This window comes from Quercus suber, unplaced genomic scaffold (genome assembly GCF_002906115.3).
Source record: "Quercus suber isolate HL8 unplaced genomic scaffold, Cork oak 2.0 scaffold_966, whole genome shotgun sequence".
NCBI lineage: Eukaryota > Viridiplantae > Streptophyta > Magnoliopsida > Fagales > Fagaceae > Quercus > Quercus suber.
The window spans coordinates 3,510-21,051 of NW_027070386.1; the positions used below are offsets into that span (position 1 = coordinate 3,510).

Consider the following 17,542-nt stretch of genomic DNA (forward strand, 5'->3'; position numbering starts at 1 on the left):
TGACATTTATTTGATTTTTAAATGCTACATGTATATCTTACATTTAAATAAAAATATGATGAAATTGAAAGATTAATTTAATAGGAGGAGATCTTATCCCGATAGTTTAAAACCTTAGCCTTTTTTTTTTTCAATAAATGAGATTATTAAAAAAAAAAAAATCATCACCTGAATACTATTTTCAACGTGGGTGAATTGATTGATTGACATTAAACATGCAACAGGTGGGAATTAACTTGGGCTCCAACTTGTGCATACCATCAATTTCGCATGCACTTGCTATATAAATTTTAATGATAGCAAGCATGAATGCAAATGTTTCTCTCTCTCTCTCTCTCTCTCTCTCTCTCTCTCTCTCTCTCTCTCTCTCTCTCCTATATATTAAGCAACCAGATTGAATAGAGAGCAAAAACAGGCACAAAGAAAAACATACCAGAGTAACACAGAAGGCAGGTGAAGAAAAGGAAGAAATGACGTTCGATATTTTAGATCTTTTAAAGGGTAAAAAGAAAGTGGAGCCCCCTACAGCAGAAGAATTAGAAAAACATGTGTGTTGACAGGAGAGTGTTAGAATTTAAATTTTAATGATGTTCTTTTCTTTTCTCAATTTAATGAAGGAGAGAAGATCTTTTAGTATCACATGCAAACATTTGGTTTATTTGTTAATATATGGGTCATCATGTTGGCTTCAACTTTAGTGCCCTTGTTGTTTCAGGGGATCAGAGTGGTGATAGAGTACAACAAGCATTGCGATTGTTGTGCAAAAGATGTCCTGAAACGCTGTAAAAGGTTTCCTGGTATACTTCTAAATCTTTTATCCAAATCAACCTTTTTCTTAATATTAGTCATTCTGATATATTTATTTTTGTTGGACATAACTGAAAGATTCATCATCAAATTTCTGTATATACTTTTCTTTTATATATAAATGAAATCTAATTCTTGTCTGATAGAACTTACTTTTGCAGTTAGGACCTTATGAACAATCAATTCCATTATCAGTTATAATTTATTTGAATTGTAATATTTGTTAGGAGTTTCTAAAGCAAGTCTTGATGCTACACTCCGGCTGGTAACTGTGATTGGTGTGTTTGATCCAAAGAAGCTCGAAGAAATCCTCTGGACAAAGTGTAGTAAAAGGGTAAAAATTGTTGAGGAAGAAAGGATAGGAGGAAAAACAAGCAAGGGAGATGGAGGAGGAGGAGCAAGCAGTGGAGGACAGAAGAGCATCGAAGCAGTGAAGGAAAACAAGCAAGCAATGGAGGAGGAGAAGAAGCAAACAAAGAAGGGCAAACAAGTAATGGAGGAGGGACAAGCTAGCAATGGAGGACATGGCAACAAGGAAATTAACAATGGAGGAGGATAAGGGCGCAGTAGAAGACTAGGATTACACCCCCTTTGCACTTTAAAATCCCCTTTCGAAAGTTTCTTTCTGAGTTATCATAAGCTTATAGCAATATGATAATTGAAATAAAAATGCTTAGTAGCAAAATTGCTTCTGATTTAGTCAAATCTAAAATTCTCAAACTTTTACAAAACTGCTACTGTGAAAGAATCCCAGCATGCAAGAACCAAAAAGAGGCAGTCAAGTAATTCCTAGTACATAGAGCTTCACATATTTTTGCGTATAAATGTTAATTCATGAGAAATTGAATATCAATCTAAAAATGTTTTTTTTTATTGATAAAAATATATATATACTAAAGACTATGTTCATACAACTCATGATGTTATTCATCCAAAAAATAAATACATAAATAATACTCATCTTATAAGTTCACTTGCAACAATGTCTTGAAAAAAATATTTCACTGAAGCAACATATTTACGTTGGGTTTGGACCACATTGGGATGAAGTGAGATAGAGAATGATATTCTTGGGCTTATAAAGGAATGGATTTTTCGGCCCAATTTTGTAGTGGAGTGGGAAATAATTTTATAGGCCCAAAATACTTAAAATATCCTCTCTCTCTCTCTCTCTCTCTCTATATATATATATATATTTATATATATATATATATAAATATATAATTTGTAGTAGAGAGAAAGTTGTAAATTCATGTGAAAGTGATAGACAATTTGTCACATATCGACACATAAAATATATATAATTATGACAAATTGTGTGGTAAAGAGTGTGATCCTAAATTAACTTATAGTTATAGAAATATTTCTTTCCAATCAAAACAAATGTATTCACTGCTTTAATCTCTTCACATGCTACCTACCAGACATGACTTTTTCATTCAAGCTCATTAGCTGATTACATCTGGTTAATTTCTCGTTACCTTCCAAAAGTCTTCATGCAGATGACTTCGAACTGCATAGTAGAAAAGTCTCATGCAACCTAGACCACAAATTGGGGTAAGCCTAAGAAAAAATCAGAAAAACAAGAAACATTGTAGACTTTTTGAACTTTCCTAGAACAAATTAAGTAAAAATCTTCACTCCTAACTCATTTTCTGAGTCTCTTTGGTTACTTTTCTATATTTCCTTACAAGCAAACTGATTCCTTACAAGCAAACCATGTCAGTTATTGGAGAGGCTGCTCTATCCGGTTTCTCAGTAATGGAGTTATGCAGAATCTCTTTTCTTCTTTTTTGGGCTTTTCAGCTTGTACATGCACAACAAACAACTGATCCTAATGAAGGTTCTCTTAGCTGTTTAAAAATCCAGAAACTTGTCGAAGTTGAATATCTTTTATACTTATTTAAGGTTTTTTTAATTCTAACTACACCTTTTGTTGGGCAGTGGATGCACTCAAGAAGATTATAATTCACTGGAACTTAAGTGGAAAATTGAATCTTACCACAGACCCTTGTAGCCAGAATGCCCCGTGGGCTCCTGATAATGCGAATCCCCGCATGGCTTGTGACTGCACTGGCAGCACCTGCCACATCACTCAGCTGTTAGTTCTCCATTATCAATTTTAAACTGTTACATATATTGTTGTTGTGCTAATTAAGGAAATTTCCAATTTTCAATTTGATGCAGGAAGATATATGCTTTAGACATTTTTGGTGAAATACCCCAAGAACTATTTCTGCTAAAGGAGCTAATGGACTTGTGAGGGATTAAATTCTTAAGCTTTAAGTACCCTTTGTTGCTTTGATGTGATTAAGATCGTAATCTTGCATAATGATGCAGGAATCTGGGTCAAAATGTACTGAGTGGGCCATTACCAGCTGAAATTGGACAGCTATCAAAGATACAATACCTGTAGCTGCTAAACTTCTTATTTGTATCAATTTACATCTGTTCTTATTATTTTAGGTGTATTAATATTTTTTGTTATGCTGACTGATTGAACAGTAGCCTAGGCATAAACAATCTGACAGGTCCAGTGCCTCCAGAGCTTGGCAATTTAAGCAAGTTGATTTCCCTGTATGTACATATACGCAGTTTTCATATGCCTTTTTAGTTTTTCTTTTTTCCCTTTATTTATGGTTTCTTTTTGTTAACCTTTTTTTGAATCCATTTATTAGAACTTACATTAATTGTAAAAGTTTCTCATATGTTACAGAAGTTTAAGCGCAAACAATTTCAATGGAACATTACCCACGCAGCTTGGAATGTTGACCTCCTTACAGCGTTTGTAATTTTTATACATACCTGTCAAACATGAAGTAATTTCTTCTTATTAGCGGTGCAGTCTCATTCTTTACCTATATTGTTTCAGGTACATTGATAGCAGTGGAGTGAGTGGACCAATACCACAAGAACTTGCAAGCTTAAAAGTCCTTCAAACTCTGTACTTATATATCTCTTTTTATAGATCAGTATATGGTGGTTTTGAAATATGGAAGAATTTGATTATGTTAAATGTAAATTCATTTATGGATTGATCTTTTGTTCAGATGGGCATCTGATAATGGCTTTACTGGAATGCTTCCAGAATTCTTTGGGACTCTTACAGAACTGATCGACCTGTGTGCATCGATTTCCCTAGCATTACTATAATTTCAAAATTAATTTGAGGTTTCTTCTTTACATTAAGGTATTTAACATATATTATGTTGACTGATGCACTTTATCTTTTACAGTCGACTTCAAGGTACATCACTTGAAGGCCCAATCCCAAGAAGTTTTGGTGCTCTAACAAAGCTAGTGAACCTGTAAGGCCTCAAGAACATGAGCTTCTATATTTTTCTGTGTCTTTTGCATTGCTAACCGTTGCCCTTAAATTGTTTCCCCCCTTTACAAGCAGTTCCTGACTTCCATGTCACATCACTTGTAGTTTTGAGGTGGGAGGCGGGGATTGGTGGGAGTAAATAAGTGACGAGGCTGACAGCCTAATCACAAAAATATTGAGTATGTAGTATGGACAAGCCCTCAACAAACAAAGATTAAATAGAAGGGGAGAAGGATAAAGAAACACCTTAATTTTCATCTGCTATAAATAGTTGATTTTGAAAATAGTGTTTGCTAGAGAGCTTAATCTTTCATTCCACTTTGTACTGTTTTTTAGATAGGAATGCCACATATCGCTTATCGGATCATGTTACATAAAATCAATTATCACTTGCTGTCAGATTGTCTTGTGGTGTTATTCATGTTTATGCTTTTTCTGACTCATTTGGGATTGTTTTTTGGTAAAAAATTGGAATTTCTTATTTGCTTGTGTTCCTAAATAGGAGAATTGGCGATCTTAGTAAGGAGGACTCTACTCTTGATTTCTTGGAGAACCAAACAAGTTTGTCCATACTGTAAGATGCTCTATGTTTTAGATCTTTCTAACAGGAACTTTGTTCTTTTCCTCTTTCATAAATATCTTATTAACTTTCTCAACTTTTTCGTAGATCTCTGAGAAACTGCCGAGTGTCTGGTGAAATTCCAGAGTGGATTGGCACATTTGCTAAGTTGCAATACCTGTAAGTAACCTTGACGTATGTTTGTTCATATGATTAGAATCATTCACTTGTGTGTGTTTCTTTGTTCTTTTTTATGAAATAATATTGGTTTCCCCTTTTCTATATAAATTTTGCATGATTTTTTCTCTGAAGGACTCTTGCTGATTTTTACCTCCTCTTATGGAAACGAAATCACAATGACAGGGACTTAAGCTTCAACAAGTTGACAGGCCAAATACCAAACTCATTCCAAAATTTTTCCTTGTTGCAAAATTTGTAAGTATACTGAATTTGGCTCTTTGCATTCAATATTATAATTAAGGCATTATCAATCCAACAGGAATTGCATGATTGAATGTGTTACAGTTTCAATTTTTTCTCTCATATATATCTGACAATGTGAAAATATATTGAAATTCTCTCCGTTAGAAAATCTTGATCACTATTGTAGTTGGTTCAATTATCTTTCTGTTTCCTATCTTATATCCATATCTGCAGTACTTCAGAAAGCATCACTCATTTGACAACATTAAGAAGTATATTAGTACATGATGATGTCACTCATTTCCCACTCAAAATGGGCCAATAATCATTTTCTAACCTTTACTAGAATGACAAAACAGAATGATTTAAATCAGGCAGAATGGATTCACTCAACATTCTTACATGTGACCCATTCAAACTGTCTTTCAAATCATTAAGGAAAATAAGTAAGCCATATATTGGTGACACAAGATGGAAACATCACAGGCTTTGTTTCTTTGAAATAAAAATGCATTCACTTTCACAAAAGATTCTTTTTTTTTTTTTTTTGGTTAAATTCACAAAAGATTCTTTGTTTGATCATATGATCAGAAAGAAATGAACTTTTTTTTGTTGGGGGGGGGGGGGTTGTGATACATTTTGTTGGGGGGGGGGGAGTTGTGATACACTAATCTATCAATGCCATTCTATATTGTTTATTAAGAATTTCCTTTAAAAATAATCTCTTTATATGTCTAAGATATCTTGGAAACAACAACTTGAGTGGAGATTTGCCTTCAAATATCATTAGTCTCGACCTCATCGCATTGTAAGTGCAACCTTCAACTTAGATATTGCTCTGACTGCCAATATCGCAGATGTGGTGTCTTTTAATTTTGGTTTTGATGCCTTATTAAGTCACTGCTAAGTGCTAACTGAGTTTCTTTTTGAATATTTTAAAATTTCTTTCATGAAGTCTTGAGTTGCTATTTCTCAAAATAGTCAATCACTGATATTATTTGTACGTCTTTAGACCTCTTAAAACACAACCAGATTAACCTAGTTAATTAGCCAAGTTATTACTTAGTCAAATTATCAGATATAAGTTAACACAAATATATCATATCAATGTAAAGTACGGAAAATAAAGAACACAAAAATATGATGACCCAGGAAAACTAAACCGATAAAAAACCTAGGGAGGATTTAACCTAGCTATCCTCAAGGTAAACCAAATTCACTACGAAAGAATTGAAGTTTACACAATAGCGACTTAGACCACTAACATCCTATTGCTACCTCAAGTAGAAAACTTACTACCACGACCTCATGACAACTCTGAGTCCACAAACTACTTCTTTCTTAAATTCCCAGAAAGTACAAGCACTCTCGCTTATGTATCTTTAAGCTCTTGAATCTGCAATTGAATGATCACCAAGTTCTTGACATAGTCTTGATTCTTGATAACCCTAAGTATGTGTGAAAGCAAATACTTCTAGATTTCACAGAAGATTCACACACACAGCATAAAGAGCATCCTCAAAACGTAGCTAGGATTTTCCCTTTTATACTTAAGACAAAACATAAAACACTACATGTCAAACGGGCTTGGGCTGAGCTGGAAAATTTTGTAGAAAAACAATCTGCACGACTTTCGATCAATTGAGCCTAATTTTCGATCGATCGAGCCAGGCAAATTTACACAGTAAATCCTACAGTAACTCAATTCCAACTTAACATAAAAACATATACTTTGAGCAAGTCTAAACAAGACTAAAACGTTTTGATCATGATTTGCCAACATTACAAATTGAAGTTCTAATACATTAGTTCCTAATTCCTTAGAACCTAACATTATTGACTGGTCTAGAAAGAGTACAATCTACAATATCAATGCAATGCTCTTGCTATGCCAAAGTCTTGTTGTAAGAAAATATGTCTTTCTCTAGCCTTCAAAGATCTTTCAAATTTGTAGAATGTGAAATTATATAACCGTAAGAAGAAGCATGTTATGCTTCTATACCTGCTGTAAAATTCTTAATTCTAGTCACCAGTTTGTAACACTAAGATGTACAATATTCTGGTTTTCTGGGCAGAGATGTCTCTTTCAATCCCATCACCGGAAATTTACCTCCAAATTTTGCAAAAGCAGGATTTTCAATGTAAGTTTATCTTTCCTTGTTATTTCTTAAGACTATATGATGATACAATATGGACCATTGATAGAATGTTGTTTGAAAGTTTTGTGTCTTGTCATTGAATTATCTTCTGGCATCATTTTGCAAGAAATAACTACCTTTGTGTATTCAGGAATGTTCTCGGGACATCCATCAATGCAAATAGTTTACCGGACAGGTGAGGTTTTGTTTTGTTTGTTTGTTTGTTGTTTTTTTTTTTGGGGGGTGGGGGGGGGGGGGGGGGGGGGTGCGCGCCTTGTGTTGGTTTATACACCGACTGGAGTTTCCACTCTTATGCCATTATTGTTTTTCCTCAAGTTAACAAAGTCAATATCATTTCCAGAAACAAAATGTTCGTATCTTTTGTATAAAGAGCTGCATCTTCTAACCAAAATGAATCTTTTGTATAAAGAGCTGCATCTTCTAACCAAAATGAAAAACTAGAACAAGTGAATAAAGTGCATAGTTCTGACTTCTGACCATTCATTCCATACCCAAAAATAGGAGCTTAAAAGAAACCATTATTAGAACCTCGGTAACAAGTGGATTTTAATTTCAATGGTTTTAGATTCTAACTGTTTTCATGTGTTTTAGCCATAATTGGACTCATTATACTACTTTTTTTCTTGTTGCTCCATGCTTCAAGCCTCCAAATAGCAATCAAAATTTTCAGTTCTGAACAAAAACAAAATTTTTAATGATCCAGGGGTTGTGTATATGAATATCTTCCTAGTAAACTTATGATTCCATGGTAAACTTTTCTGATCATTTTGATGGTCATTCATGTAGGAAGGCAATTGGGATGCTGCACTGCCTCCAAAACGAGTGCACTAACCAAGTTCAAGCCTGTGAGTACAATTTGTGTTTTTTCCTCATTTACACTGATTTGACCATCGTGTAAACCACTTGGATACTTTACAACTTTGACAAAAGATTGGAATGTTACAAGAAGACTTTAATTGGAAATTTTAGATCAGCATTCGAGATTTAGAACATTAAGACATTCTGCTGTCCAGAGTATTAAGTAGCACATGGTTTTTAAGTAGTTAAAAAAATACAAAATTTCATGAGCATTAATTCAAATTGGGCATGGCTGGTCCGAGGGGCTTTGCTTTGATTTAAAGAGTATTCCATGTTTAAATTTAGGCTTCAATATATACCATGCCATATAGTGCTGAATTGTGTACTCTTAAGTACTTCCCTATTTTTGTCGTAAACAACCATTGAAGAATGAGAAATAGATCACTTTCTAGGAATAATGATAAGTTTCTGAAAAGCTTCTAGTGTCTTCCAACTTCCGTATCTTTATTGGAAACTGGAATGAAATGAAATGAACAAGTATACTCTCCTTCAAATTTCTATGTAGTAATCAGACATGGAAGTTCTGAACTTAAAAATGAAACTTTAGGAGCTAACCTAGTAAAAAGGAATGCAAACGGGGAAAAAATGTAAATAGTTTTCCATAAGTTTAGAAATTTTTTTTTTACTTTCTAGCTCAAGTTGTTCCTATAATTTTGGAAAACATAATTCTGTTGCAGCTTCATTTTCTATTAAATGCGGAGGCATGGAACAAACATCTTCATCTGGCATCAAATTTGATAATGATTCTGAAAGTCTGGGAGCTGCTTCACTGTACACAAACTCTAACGATCAGTGGGCAGTAAGCAACACTGGAAACTTCATTTCCAATCCAAATGGACCTCAATATATGGTAACGACTGAAACCCAAATAACCAATACTTCAGATTCCGAACTATATAAAACAGCAAGGATTTCACCAAGCTCACTAAGGTACTATGGCCTCGGTTTGGAGAATGGAAAGTACAATGTTGAGCTTCACTTTGCAGAGATAACAATGGATGATTCTCAATCCTGGAAAGGTCTCGGGAGGCGATTATTTGATATTTACATTCAGGTACAGTGGTAAAAATTTAATTGCAAAGGCAAACGCTCCCTTACTATGAATATCACAAAGTTGGAACCAACAAAATTGTGGTAAAAAGATTATTTGAATACTTAATCCTGTAATGTACATTTAACTTGGTTCTACTCCTCTGGAACAGAAAAATCTGGTATTATCCCTTTTTTTAACTATAAGAAAAACATTAAAGCCATAGACACCATTTCTAGGTAAAGCATATTCAAACTGATTTGACATATGGAAACTCAATACTTAAAGGAAAATTTGATCACTGTACAACTAATATTCAGATCACCTGTAAAACTTCTGCATTACACGATATCAATAGAATAACAACATTTACATTTTTCTGTTCTAAATATTTATCTGATATGTGTTTCTGCATAAACTGCCAATGACCCATTGACCCTTGTGTTTTTCATTTTAATTGATACAGAGCTATTATTACAGGAAAAGAACTTAACCAATGAACTCTAGCTAAAATGGCACTTCCTCCTTCCATACTAATGGGATGGAGGGTGAGCTTATAACTTACAATTAAAAAGGGTTTAGGAAAATAACTTCCAAGGCACATATTTTCCTGTGCTTGTAGCCTTGTTTTATAGCTTTTATCAATATGTTCTAATGCTGCAATTGGCTAAAGGGTGAGAGAGTTGTCCAAGACTTCAACATTCAGAAAGAAGCTGGAGGATCTAAAAGAGCCTTGATCAAAACATTCGAGGCGAATGTAACAAACACAATCATTGAGGTCCACTTCTTCTGGGCTGGAAAAGGCACTTGCTGCATCCCATTTCAGAGCACATATGGACCGTTAGTGTCAGCAGTCCATGTTTATCAAGGTTCTTTATATCTTTTCCTGTTATTTCTTACTTAAAATTGCATTTTTCATAAGTCAATTATTTTAAGGTGTTACTTATTTGTTCCTAAACCCAATTTCTTCCTTAGGGTGCTATTTTTTAGAAGCAGTGGCCACAGTAATACCTTTAGCATCTGTATATACAGAACAACTTTAGCATTGATAGTGCAAAGATGTAGTCATTGAAAACTTGACCATTAGAAAGAAGAAGCTATTAGCGAACAAAGAATAAATGAAAAGGCCATCTTTAGAAACCAAGTAGGATTAAAAAAAAGGTATAATATTATAACGAAATTGCTTTAGACAAACATAGTTTTTAAACAATTCAATTCAGAGAAGTCCCAAATTAAGGCGCAATAGTTAATTTTGGCATTTCTAGGAAGTGAGAAGCACTTTAGATTATCAATCACTGTATCTTATACCTTTTGGGTTGATGACACCAACAAAAGCAACAACATCTATAACAATATTTTGCAGAATTTAACTTCCTAACAATGGGAAAAGAAATACCCTTTCTTTATCTTAGATTTAAGCTTCTTATAACCTTCCTTTTCCTCTATCTATAACAACAGCAGCACCACCTTTGCAAATAGTTGGATGTCCTAGTTGATGGCTTCTTAGCTTTAGTAGCATAATAATTATAGAATGATTTCTAGTCCCAAGCTAGCTCCTAGTATTCCATCCAAACCTTTCATATTAACCTGGAACGAAGGACTTCTGTTATTAGTTTTTGCATAAGAAGATGAACAAAACATTAGTATTGAAAAGCACAAATTGAATTAAATTATAGAGAGATATTTGAGAGAGAGGACATGGAAGTTAAGTATAGTACCAGTTAACAGTATCTTTTTGATTCTTTGATTTGGCATGACCAAACTCCCAACTCTTTAAAATCACCATTTATCATCAACAATAAATTTCTATTAAAAAAAAATGCAGTTGTATTTGGAATTGACATGCATTCAGATTTACATAAATAAACCCAAATGCACAGGAGTACTTTATGTATTAGTCATGTTAAAACATGTAAAGTTTGTTAATCATATGAATACTTTCTATAAAAAACAATAAAATTTTAGTAGGAAATTACAATTTAATTGAGTGTGAAATCAACCACAGATAAACTCTAATTACATAAATGTTATATCATAAAAATTCTAATATAGCTGTATAAATCATCTTAACATAAATGTTATATCATAGAAGTTTAGCAATAAGTTGCTATTGTACCCTATTCAATTCTTTTCCCTATTCGATGCATTCTATTTAGTAGCCTTGTGATGTTTATGAAGCATTTGGCAAACGTATATGCTACTTCTATTTGCTGATTTTCAATAGAGTTGTCATTCTTTGATTTTCCCACAACAACATTTTTTATTTCCTGCAATGATTGACAATTTAATTAAATGGTGCATCAAAAAGTGTCTAAATATATGCATATTGCTCAAACATCATAATGCTATTTAATGATCAATATCAAATCAAGATGAAGACATCCTAAGCAATAAAAGTTTTGTGTTTTGTTTTATATTTTTGTAACATAGACTTTTATCTAGAATGAAAATATATAAACATTGAAAATACCAAGACAAAGGAAAAGGCAAAATATAGAAAAACTGTGAAGTTACAGACTTTAGATAAAATAAGATGGAAATTAGTTAGCATGCTATTTGATCCATTGATATCTGATTGGGTGCGTGTTCAAATACTCATGATTTAGTAGCTCGTAACATTGCTATCACTATTCAGTAAGGTTCAGAGTTTATGCTCTTCTACATATAAACATCCACAATAATAATCTCTAAGAGAATGCATTTCATAGTTTTTTTTTTTTTTAAACACATTTATTCACAATCTGCCAATCTTGCCAATAATGGAGAATTTAAAGGTTGTCTCAATGGGAATGTGTCAAATAAATTTTTATATTAAACAAATCAAACAAAAACACGTACACTGAAATTCCCCAGTCATAGATAATTCAAAGGTTTTCCTAGATATAACTCTCAAAGTAAATGAATTTAATGGGTTATAGCATGCTCTTATCTTGAAGTTAGCAAATATGACAAACATAATATTCCTATGTCTGTTGAAAAGAGTAGATTCAGATGTACTTCAATGTGAAAGTCATGACAATTAGCCCTACTTATTATGTAATAACCTTCAAATATATCAAACATAGTATTTCTAAATCAGTATAAAATGTGCACATGTCCCAACCATATGAAAAGAGTGTTCTGAATGTTAGCCAAAAGATAATTCTTTACTTGAAAATATCAATTACATAAAACCAAGAGCAGGACGAAAAGATTTGTATTTACTACTACACATATCCAAATTGCTTTGTAGGAGAAACTGAAAAACTTTCAAACTTCATCATAAGTTGAAAGTAGAGATTGTTCCAGTTGGGGAGATTGGAAATATAGATGCTTTGGCTACCATACTTCGATTTAGGGTGGGTAGTCTGCCTATGAAATACTTGGGAATGCCGTTGGGCACCCCATTCAAAACAGCATCTGTGTGGAATCCTATATTGGAAAGGATGGAGAAGAAACTCTCAAGTTGGAAGCATCTTTATTTATCTAAGGGGTTAGACTTACCTTGTTGAAGAGTACTCTTTCTAACCTTCCTATGTACTGTCTATCATTATTTGTCATCCTTGTAGCTATGGCTGATAGATTGGAGCATATTCAGAGAAATTTTTTATGGGGATCTTCAAAGGAGTGTTTCAAATATCCTTTGGCAGCTTGGGAGAAGGTGTGTTTACCGATAGATATGGGGGGTTTGGGGATCAAGAAGTTAGTACATTTTAATAAAGCCTTGTTAGGGAAATGGTTATGGAGGTTTGGACGAGAAAGCACTCGTCTTTGGAGGAGGGTTATTGCAACTAAATATGAAGAGGGTCAAGGGGGGTGGACTACTAAAATTTGTAGAAGGACCCATGGATGTGATCTGTGGCATGGTATTCATGATGGTTGGGAGAATTTCTCCAAACATGTGGCCCTAGTGGGTGATGGCACTTGTATTCTTTTTTGGCATGATAAGTGGGTGAGAGATAACTCACTTAAAAGGCTCTATCCTCAGTTATATGTGTGTTCTAATGACAAGGAAGCTTGCATTTCTGACGTATTATGCTTCCAGGAGGGTGGAAACGATAAAATTTGGAATTTGAGATTTCATAGGGATTTTCATGAAAGGGAATTAGAGGCTGCCTTCTCTTTCCTTGAGTTCATTCAATCTCGGATCCCTAGGGGTGGTGGGAGTGACACTTCTCATTGGTGTCTCAACGAGAATGGCAAGTTTGATACCCGGTCCTATTACCATAAGATGAGGGGTGTAGCTGCCTCCAATTTTCCATGGAAGGGTGTTTGGAAAGCTAAGATCCCTAAGAGGGTGGCATTTTTTGTGTGGACAGCGGTTCATGGGTAGATCCTTACATTGGATAATCTTATGCTTAGGGGGCGCATTTTGCTGAATCGGTGTTATATGTGCCATCGAAATGAGGAAACTATGGATCATCTTCTCCTCCATTGTCCTGTAGCTCATTCTCTGTGGGTTTATATGTTTCAGATCTTTGAGACCCAATGGGTCATGCCAGGCTCTATGGAAAGCTTGGTGTATTGTTGAAGATATTGGCTGCGTAAATTTAATTCAGACATTTGGAATATGATTCCTGGCTATTTGATGTGGATTGTTTGGACAGAAAAAAATCAGCGCTCTTTTAAGGATACCGAGAAATCCTTGGCTCAATTACAAGCTCTATGTCAGAAGACTTTATTTGATTGGTCTAGGTGTTGGGGCTTCTCGGATTGTTCCACTATCTTGGAGTTTATTTCTTCTCTTAGTATTGCACTTCAAGTTTTTTCTTGTTGTTTGTTGCTGTTTGTTTGTTTGTTGCATTTCCTTGTGTTCACCATCATGAACACCTTGTATTTGCTTTCTTCTATTTTACAATTTGTTTAATAATACTCTTATTACCTATCAAAAAAAAAAACAAAACAAAACAAAATTAGGACAAAAGAGCTGTATGTAGTATGGATTCAACTTTTCACTTTGGTCAACTGAAACAGAGTTATCAAGATGTTTAATTGTTAATTAATTAACTTATCTTCATTGCTAGTAATGTAAGATTTAGTAGCTTCAGTGTCAAAAGACAACATAAATTATTATTTAGATCTCACAGAGTATGAAATTGCTCAAGCAAACGAAGGCACTCACACAAAGAAAACCAACCACAAAAAAACTAAAATTTTAGGATACGATTACTTGCATTCAAAGACATGATATAAACAAATTAGCAAAGCTCCTATCAAAACACTTTTTTTTGTTACATTAAAAAATAAAAAATAAAAAAAAAGCAACTTGAAAGAAATGCAAATTTTATTTTTGATAGATCAATATAAGTTTACAATTTCTTATAGATAATGCCACTAATTAGAGGTGTGCAGCTAAAACAACCAAAATAATTTAAACTGACAGGACTGCAACAAACCTTCCATTTTACCCAAAACCCTTTTCATAGATCCACCTCAACTTCACAGACAACAAACCTTTCATATAGTTATATTAAAGTCCGTTGAAGTTAAAAGGGAGAAAAAATGAAGCTATTTTATTAAACACTTTGTGTGCATATAACAAAAGGCAAAATTTGATAGAGGGAGAATGGGGTGGTTTTCTAGAGATACTGTCCCCCATCTAATATTCTTGTAGACAAAAAGAAAACCATTTAAAGAATAAGGAGAAAAGAACATAAAAAGGACAAAATACCTTGACCGTGAGATATAATGAGATTGGGTGAGTCTTAAAAAAACTGTTAATCTGGTTCAATGTGCAACGCAGGAAACAAAACAATTAAGCTGAAAATAATATAAAAGGGGGAATTCGAAAAGCTTGATGTTAATTTGCTGATACTCATTGTAATGAAATTACTTGCATCAAACAATATGATCTGTGAAATATTTGTTATTTATATCACAACTGCAAGAAAAGCTTAATTAAGAGAGAAAAAGAAAAACCTTAAATAATTTGACAACCACAAAAAAGAACATAGGAAACCAAAACATAAAGAAGATGGAATTATCTATTATTTAAATTAAAAACACATAAAAGAGTGGCATGAATTTATGTTCTTCCGCAAAAAAAAAAAAAAAAAAAACCAACCTGATTCAAAGCCTAATATTAACCCAAATACCTAATCAAAACTAAGCCAATCAAAAACTATATAAAACACAATTATTTATTTATTTAAATTACTAGTAGAGGTTTAGAAATCTGACAGTGATGGATTGGTTTAATGATAACGGGTGGCGGCTTTTGTAGGGGTGACCCTCAGATTTCTCTATAAACCTTAGGGACTCTTATCTCTTAATTTTGTCTCAAATTTAAACAATGTAAATAGAACTATCTCCAACAGAGTTGTGTTTAGAACCTATAAGATGATTAACAAAACAACATTGTGAAGAACAAATAAAAAATCAAGAGCATATTTGAAACCTTAAGCGTAATATTTCTTTAAAGAATTTCGCATTCAAAAAATCACATACCCAAACCTAAGCCTAAATCAAAATCAATTCAATTGAAATAGCCAAGCCTAAATCATATTTAAACAATATAATTTTAAAACAAAACAAAAAACCTTACAAGTAAAGGTTTCATCGTGGTGACAAAACGGTAGAAAAATAGTGAAGCAATTTGCTTAATCGGCCAAATGAGAAGGTAGAGGGTCTGGTGGTGGCAAAGGCTGGATTGTCTTATGGCTTGAAGCGGTTGGCAGTCTCAGATTTTTCTCTCTCCCTAGTCCCCACTTCGTGCCTTCTTTGTTTACCGAAAGTCTAGGTTTTGGGTCTGCAACATCATGTTTTTAACATTTTGATCTCTTATGCCCAATTGATGTAGTGTTTTGGGTTTCAGTTTTTAGATCGTGCAGTGTTTTAGCGAAACATTGCGACTTTTGGCATTTTAATTGTAAACATGGCAAAATTTTAAGTGGTCTTTTTTCCAAGCGTGGAATGTTGAGGATGCAAATAATGTCCATGACCTAGTTTCATTCATGCAAATGCTACCAAAACCAATAGCATCAAAGAGATATCAAGACAATTTTGTTCTGATGGGTCCCTTCCTATAGGTAGAATAGAAACATTGATAATGCCAAACTGCCATGATCCAGTGAGTGACAGTTTTTTGCCTACTGCTGTTTGGTTTCATTCCTTGTGATCTCAATCTTATGTTCATGTCCTAAAGTTTATGGGTCCCTAATGGCTTGCTTATAGGTACATGATTTTCTTGAGTTTTGTTTTTTCTTCTCATTGAATCCACATATATATGCCTTCCCTTTATCTCTGTACTATCTGTTTTTGCAATAGTTATAATAAATCATTGTGTATAATATGTTATAGAAAGATTCTCCAGATGTTTGAAAAGTGTAAAAGTCCACCAATCAATATGCCAAAGAATACAATTCATCACCTTTCAACGTCAAAACAGTAACCTTCCCAAAAAGGGCCAAAAACTGCACTGTGCTCAGTGTACAGAATGTGAGGTTCATGAGTTATAAAGAAATTCTATTAGTATGGAATTACAATTTTCACTTATTGTTAAAACCACCACTATCATAATCTAATAACATAAACATGATATGATAAAAATTCATGATATCATAAGAATCTTAGTAATAAGTTAGTCTTGTTCCTCTTCAAAGATTTTTCTTGTTCAATGCTGATATTCTCCTATATATTTTTGTTGGTATTGGATGTTTGTCATCAAGATGTAGAGAGGAGCAAGTCAACAACTGAATATCCATGAGATAGTCTTTTGTTTTGATATTCAATGGTGTTAAAATCTGGAAGTAATATTTTAACTTGGTTATATTTATACACACAAAATATAAAGCCAAAAAAAAAAAAAAAAAAAAAAAGTAACAATAATTAGTTTAGAATACCTGCAATCACTCTCCCTTAGTGTTGATGTTGAAGTTGTATCACCTTTGATAATCAAATCCTTCAATCCATTATATAATTCAGTCTTCAATATACATTGGTTACACCTCAGCCACATAAGCAAATTTCATTCATACATGTGTATGCACCAACATGTAAGTGTTGAAATAATCAGCCACCATAAAGCAAGTTCCTGCCATGTAAGTTCATCAAAATGGGAGCATGTCAAGCATGGTTTTCTAAACATAAATCAAGATGTTTGTGTCTTTCTTCCTCCCTTATCTGAACATAGAACTTAGATTCTGCAACATCAAAATTAGGTTCTACAAATGCTACCTCCTAGTTCACCTAGTAGCACTTCTTGCAGTTAGCAGTTAAACCAAGTCAAAGTTCTCCTAGTAATAAAGGAATAACCATTTATCAGTTTCGCCTCAAGTTTCTTAAATGATAAAGGTTCCTCCAGGCCCGTAACTTCAAGAAATGTCATGATAACTCCCAAGATGAACAAGTAGAACAGAATAAGTGGAGTATATAACAACACAAAAATTCCTTTACTTTTCTTC

General features: G+C 33.5%; 2 protein-coding genes and 1 long non-coding RNA gene across 5 annotated transcripts; 2 read left to right on the forward strand and 1 right to left on the reverse strand.

Annotated features, from left to right (window-relative positions):
* Window positions 1-470: 470 nt before the first annotated feature.
* Window positions 471-1,366, forward strand: LOC112027783 (heavy metal-associated isoprenylated plant protein 7). The gene is made up of 3 exons (XM_065768581.1): window positions 471-548; window positions 716-797; window positions 1,035-1,366. The coding sequence occupies exons 1-3, from the start codon at window positions 471-473 to the stop codon at window positions 1,364-1,366; spliced, it is 492 nt and encodes a 163-aa protein (XP_065624653.1).
* A 1,033-nt stretch (window positions 1,367-2,399) lies between these two features.
* On the forward strand, window positions 2,400-10,065 carry LOC112027784 (probable LRR receptor-like serine/threonine-protein kinase At1g56130). Its single transcript, XM_024060436.2, has 18 exons — window positions 2,400-2,650; window positions 2,752-2,908; window positions 2,995-3,066; window positions 3,148-3,219; window positions 3,313-3,384; window positions 3,524-3,595; window positions 3,680-3,751; window positions 3,858-3,929; window positions 4,044-4,115; window positions 4,635-4,706; window positions 4,800-4,871; window positions 5,055-5,126; window positions 5,854-5,922; window positions 7,190-7,255; window positions 7,404-7,448; window positions 8,060-8,118; window positions 8,809-9,185; window positions 9,835-10,065. The coding sequence occupies exons 1-18, from the start codon at window positions 2,527-2,529 to the stop codon at window positions 10,063-10,065; spliced, it is 1,848 nt and encodes a 615-aa protein (XP_023916204.2). The 5' UTR covers window positions 2,400-2,526.
* LOC112027802 (uncharacterized) lies at window positions 9,477-17,158 on the reverse strand. 3 transcript variants are annotated; one of them, XR_010627048.1, is made up of 2 exons: window positions 16,982-17,158; window positions 9,477-11,428 (listed from the first exon to the last, which is right to left on the reverse strand). It is a non-coding gene; the product is annotated as an uncharacterized LOC112027802 (long non-coding RNA). The 3 variants fall into 3 exon arrangements; XR_002884535.2 differs by having other exon boundaries at window positions 10,307-10,748; XR_010627047.1 differs by having other exon boundaries at window positions 10,394-16,882.
* Window positions 17,159-17,542: the final 384 nt, after the last annotated feature.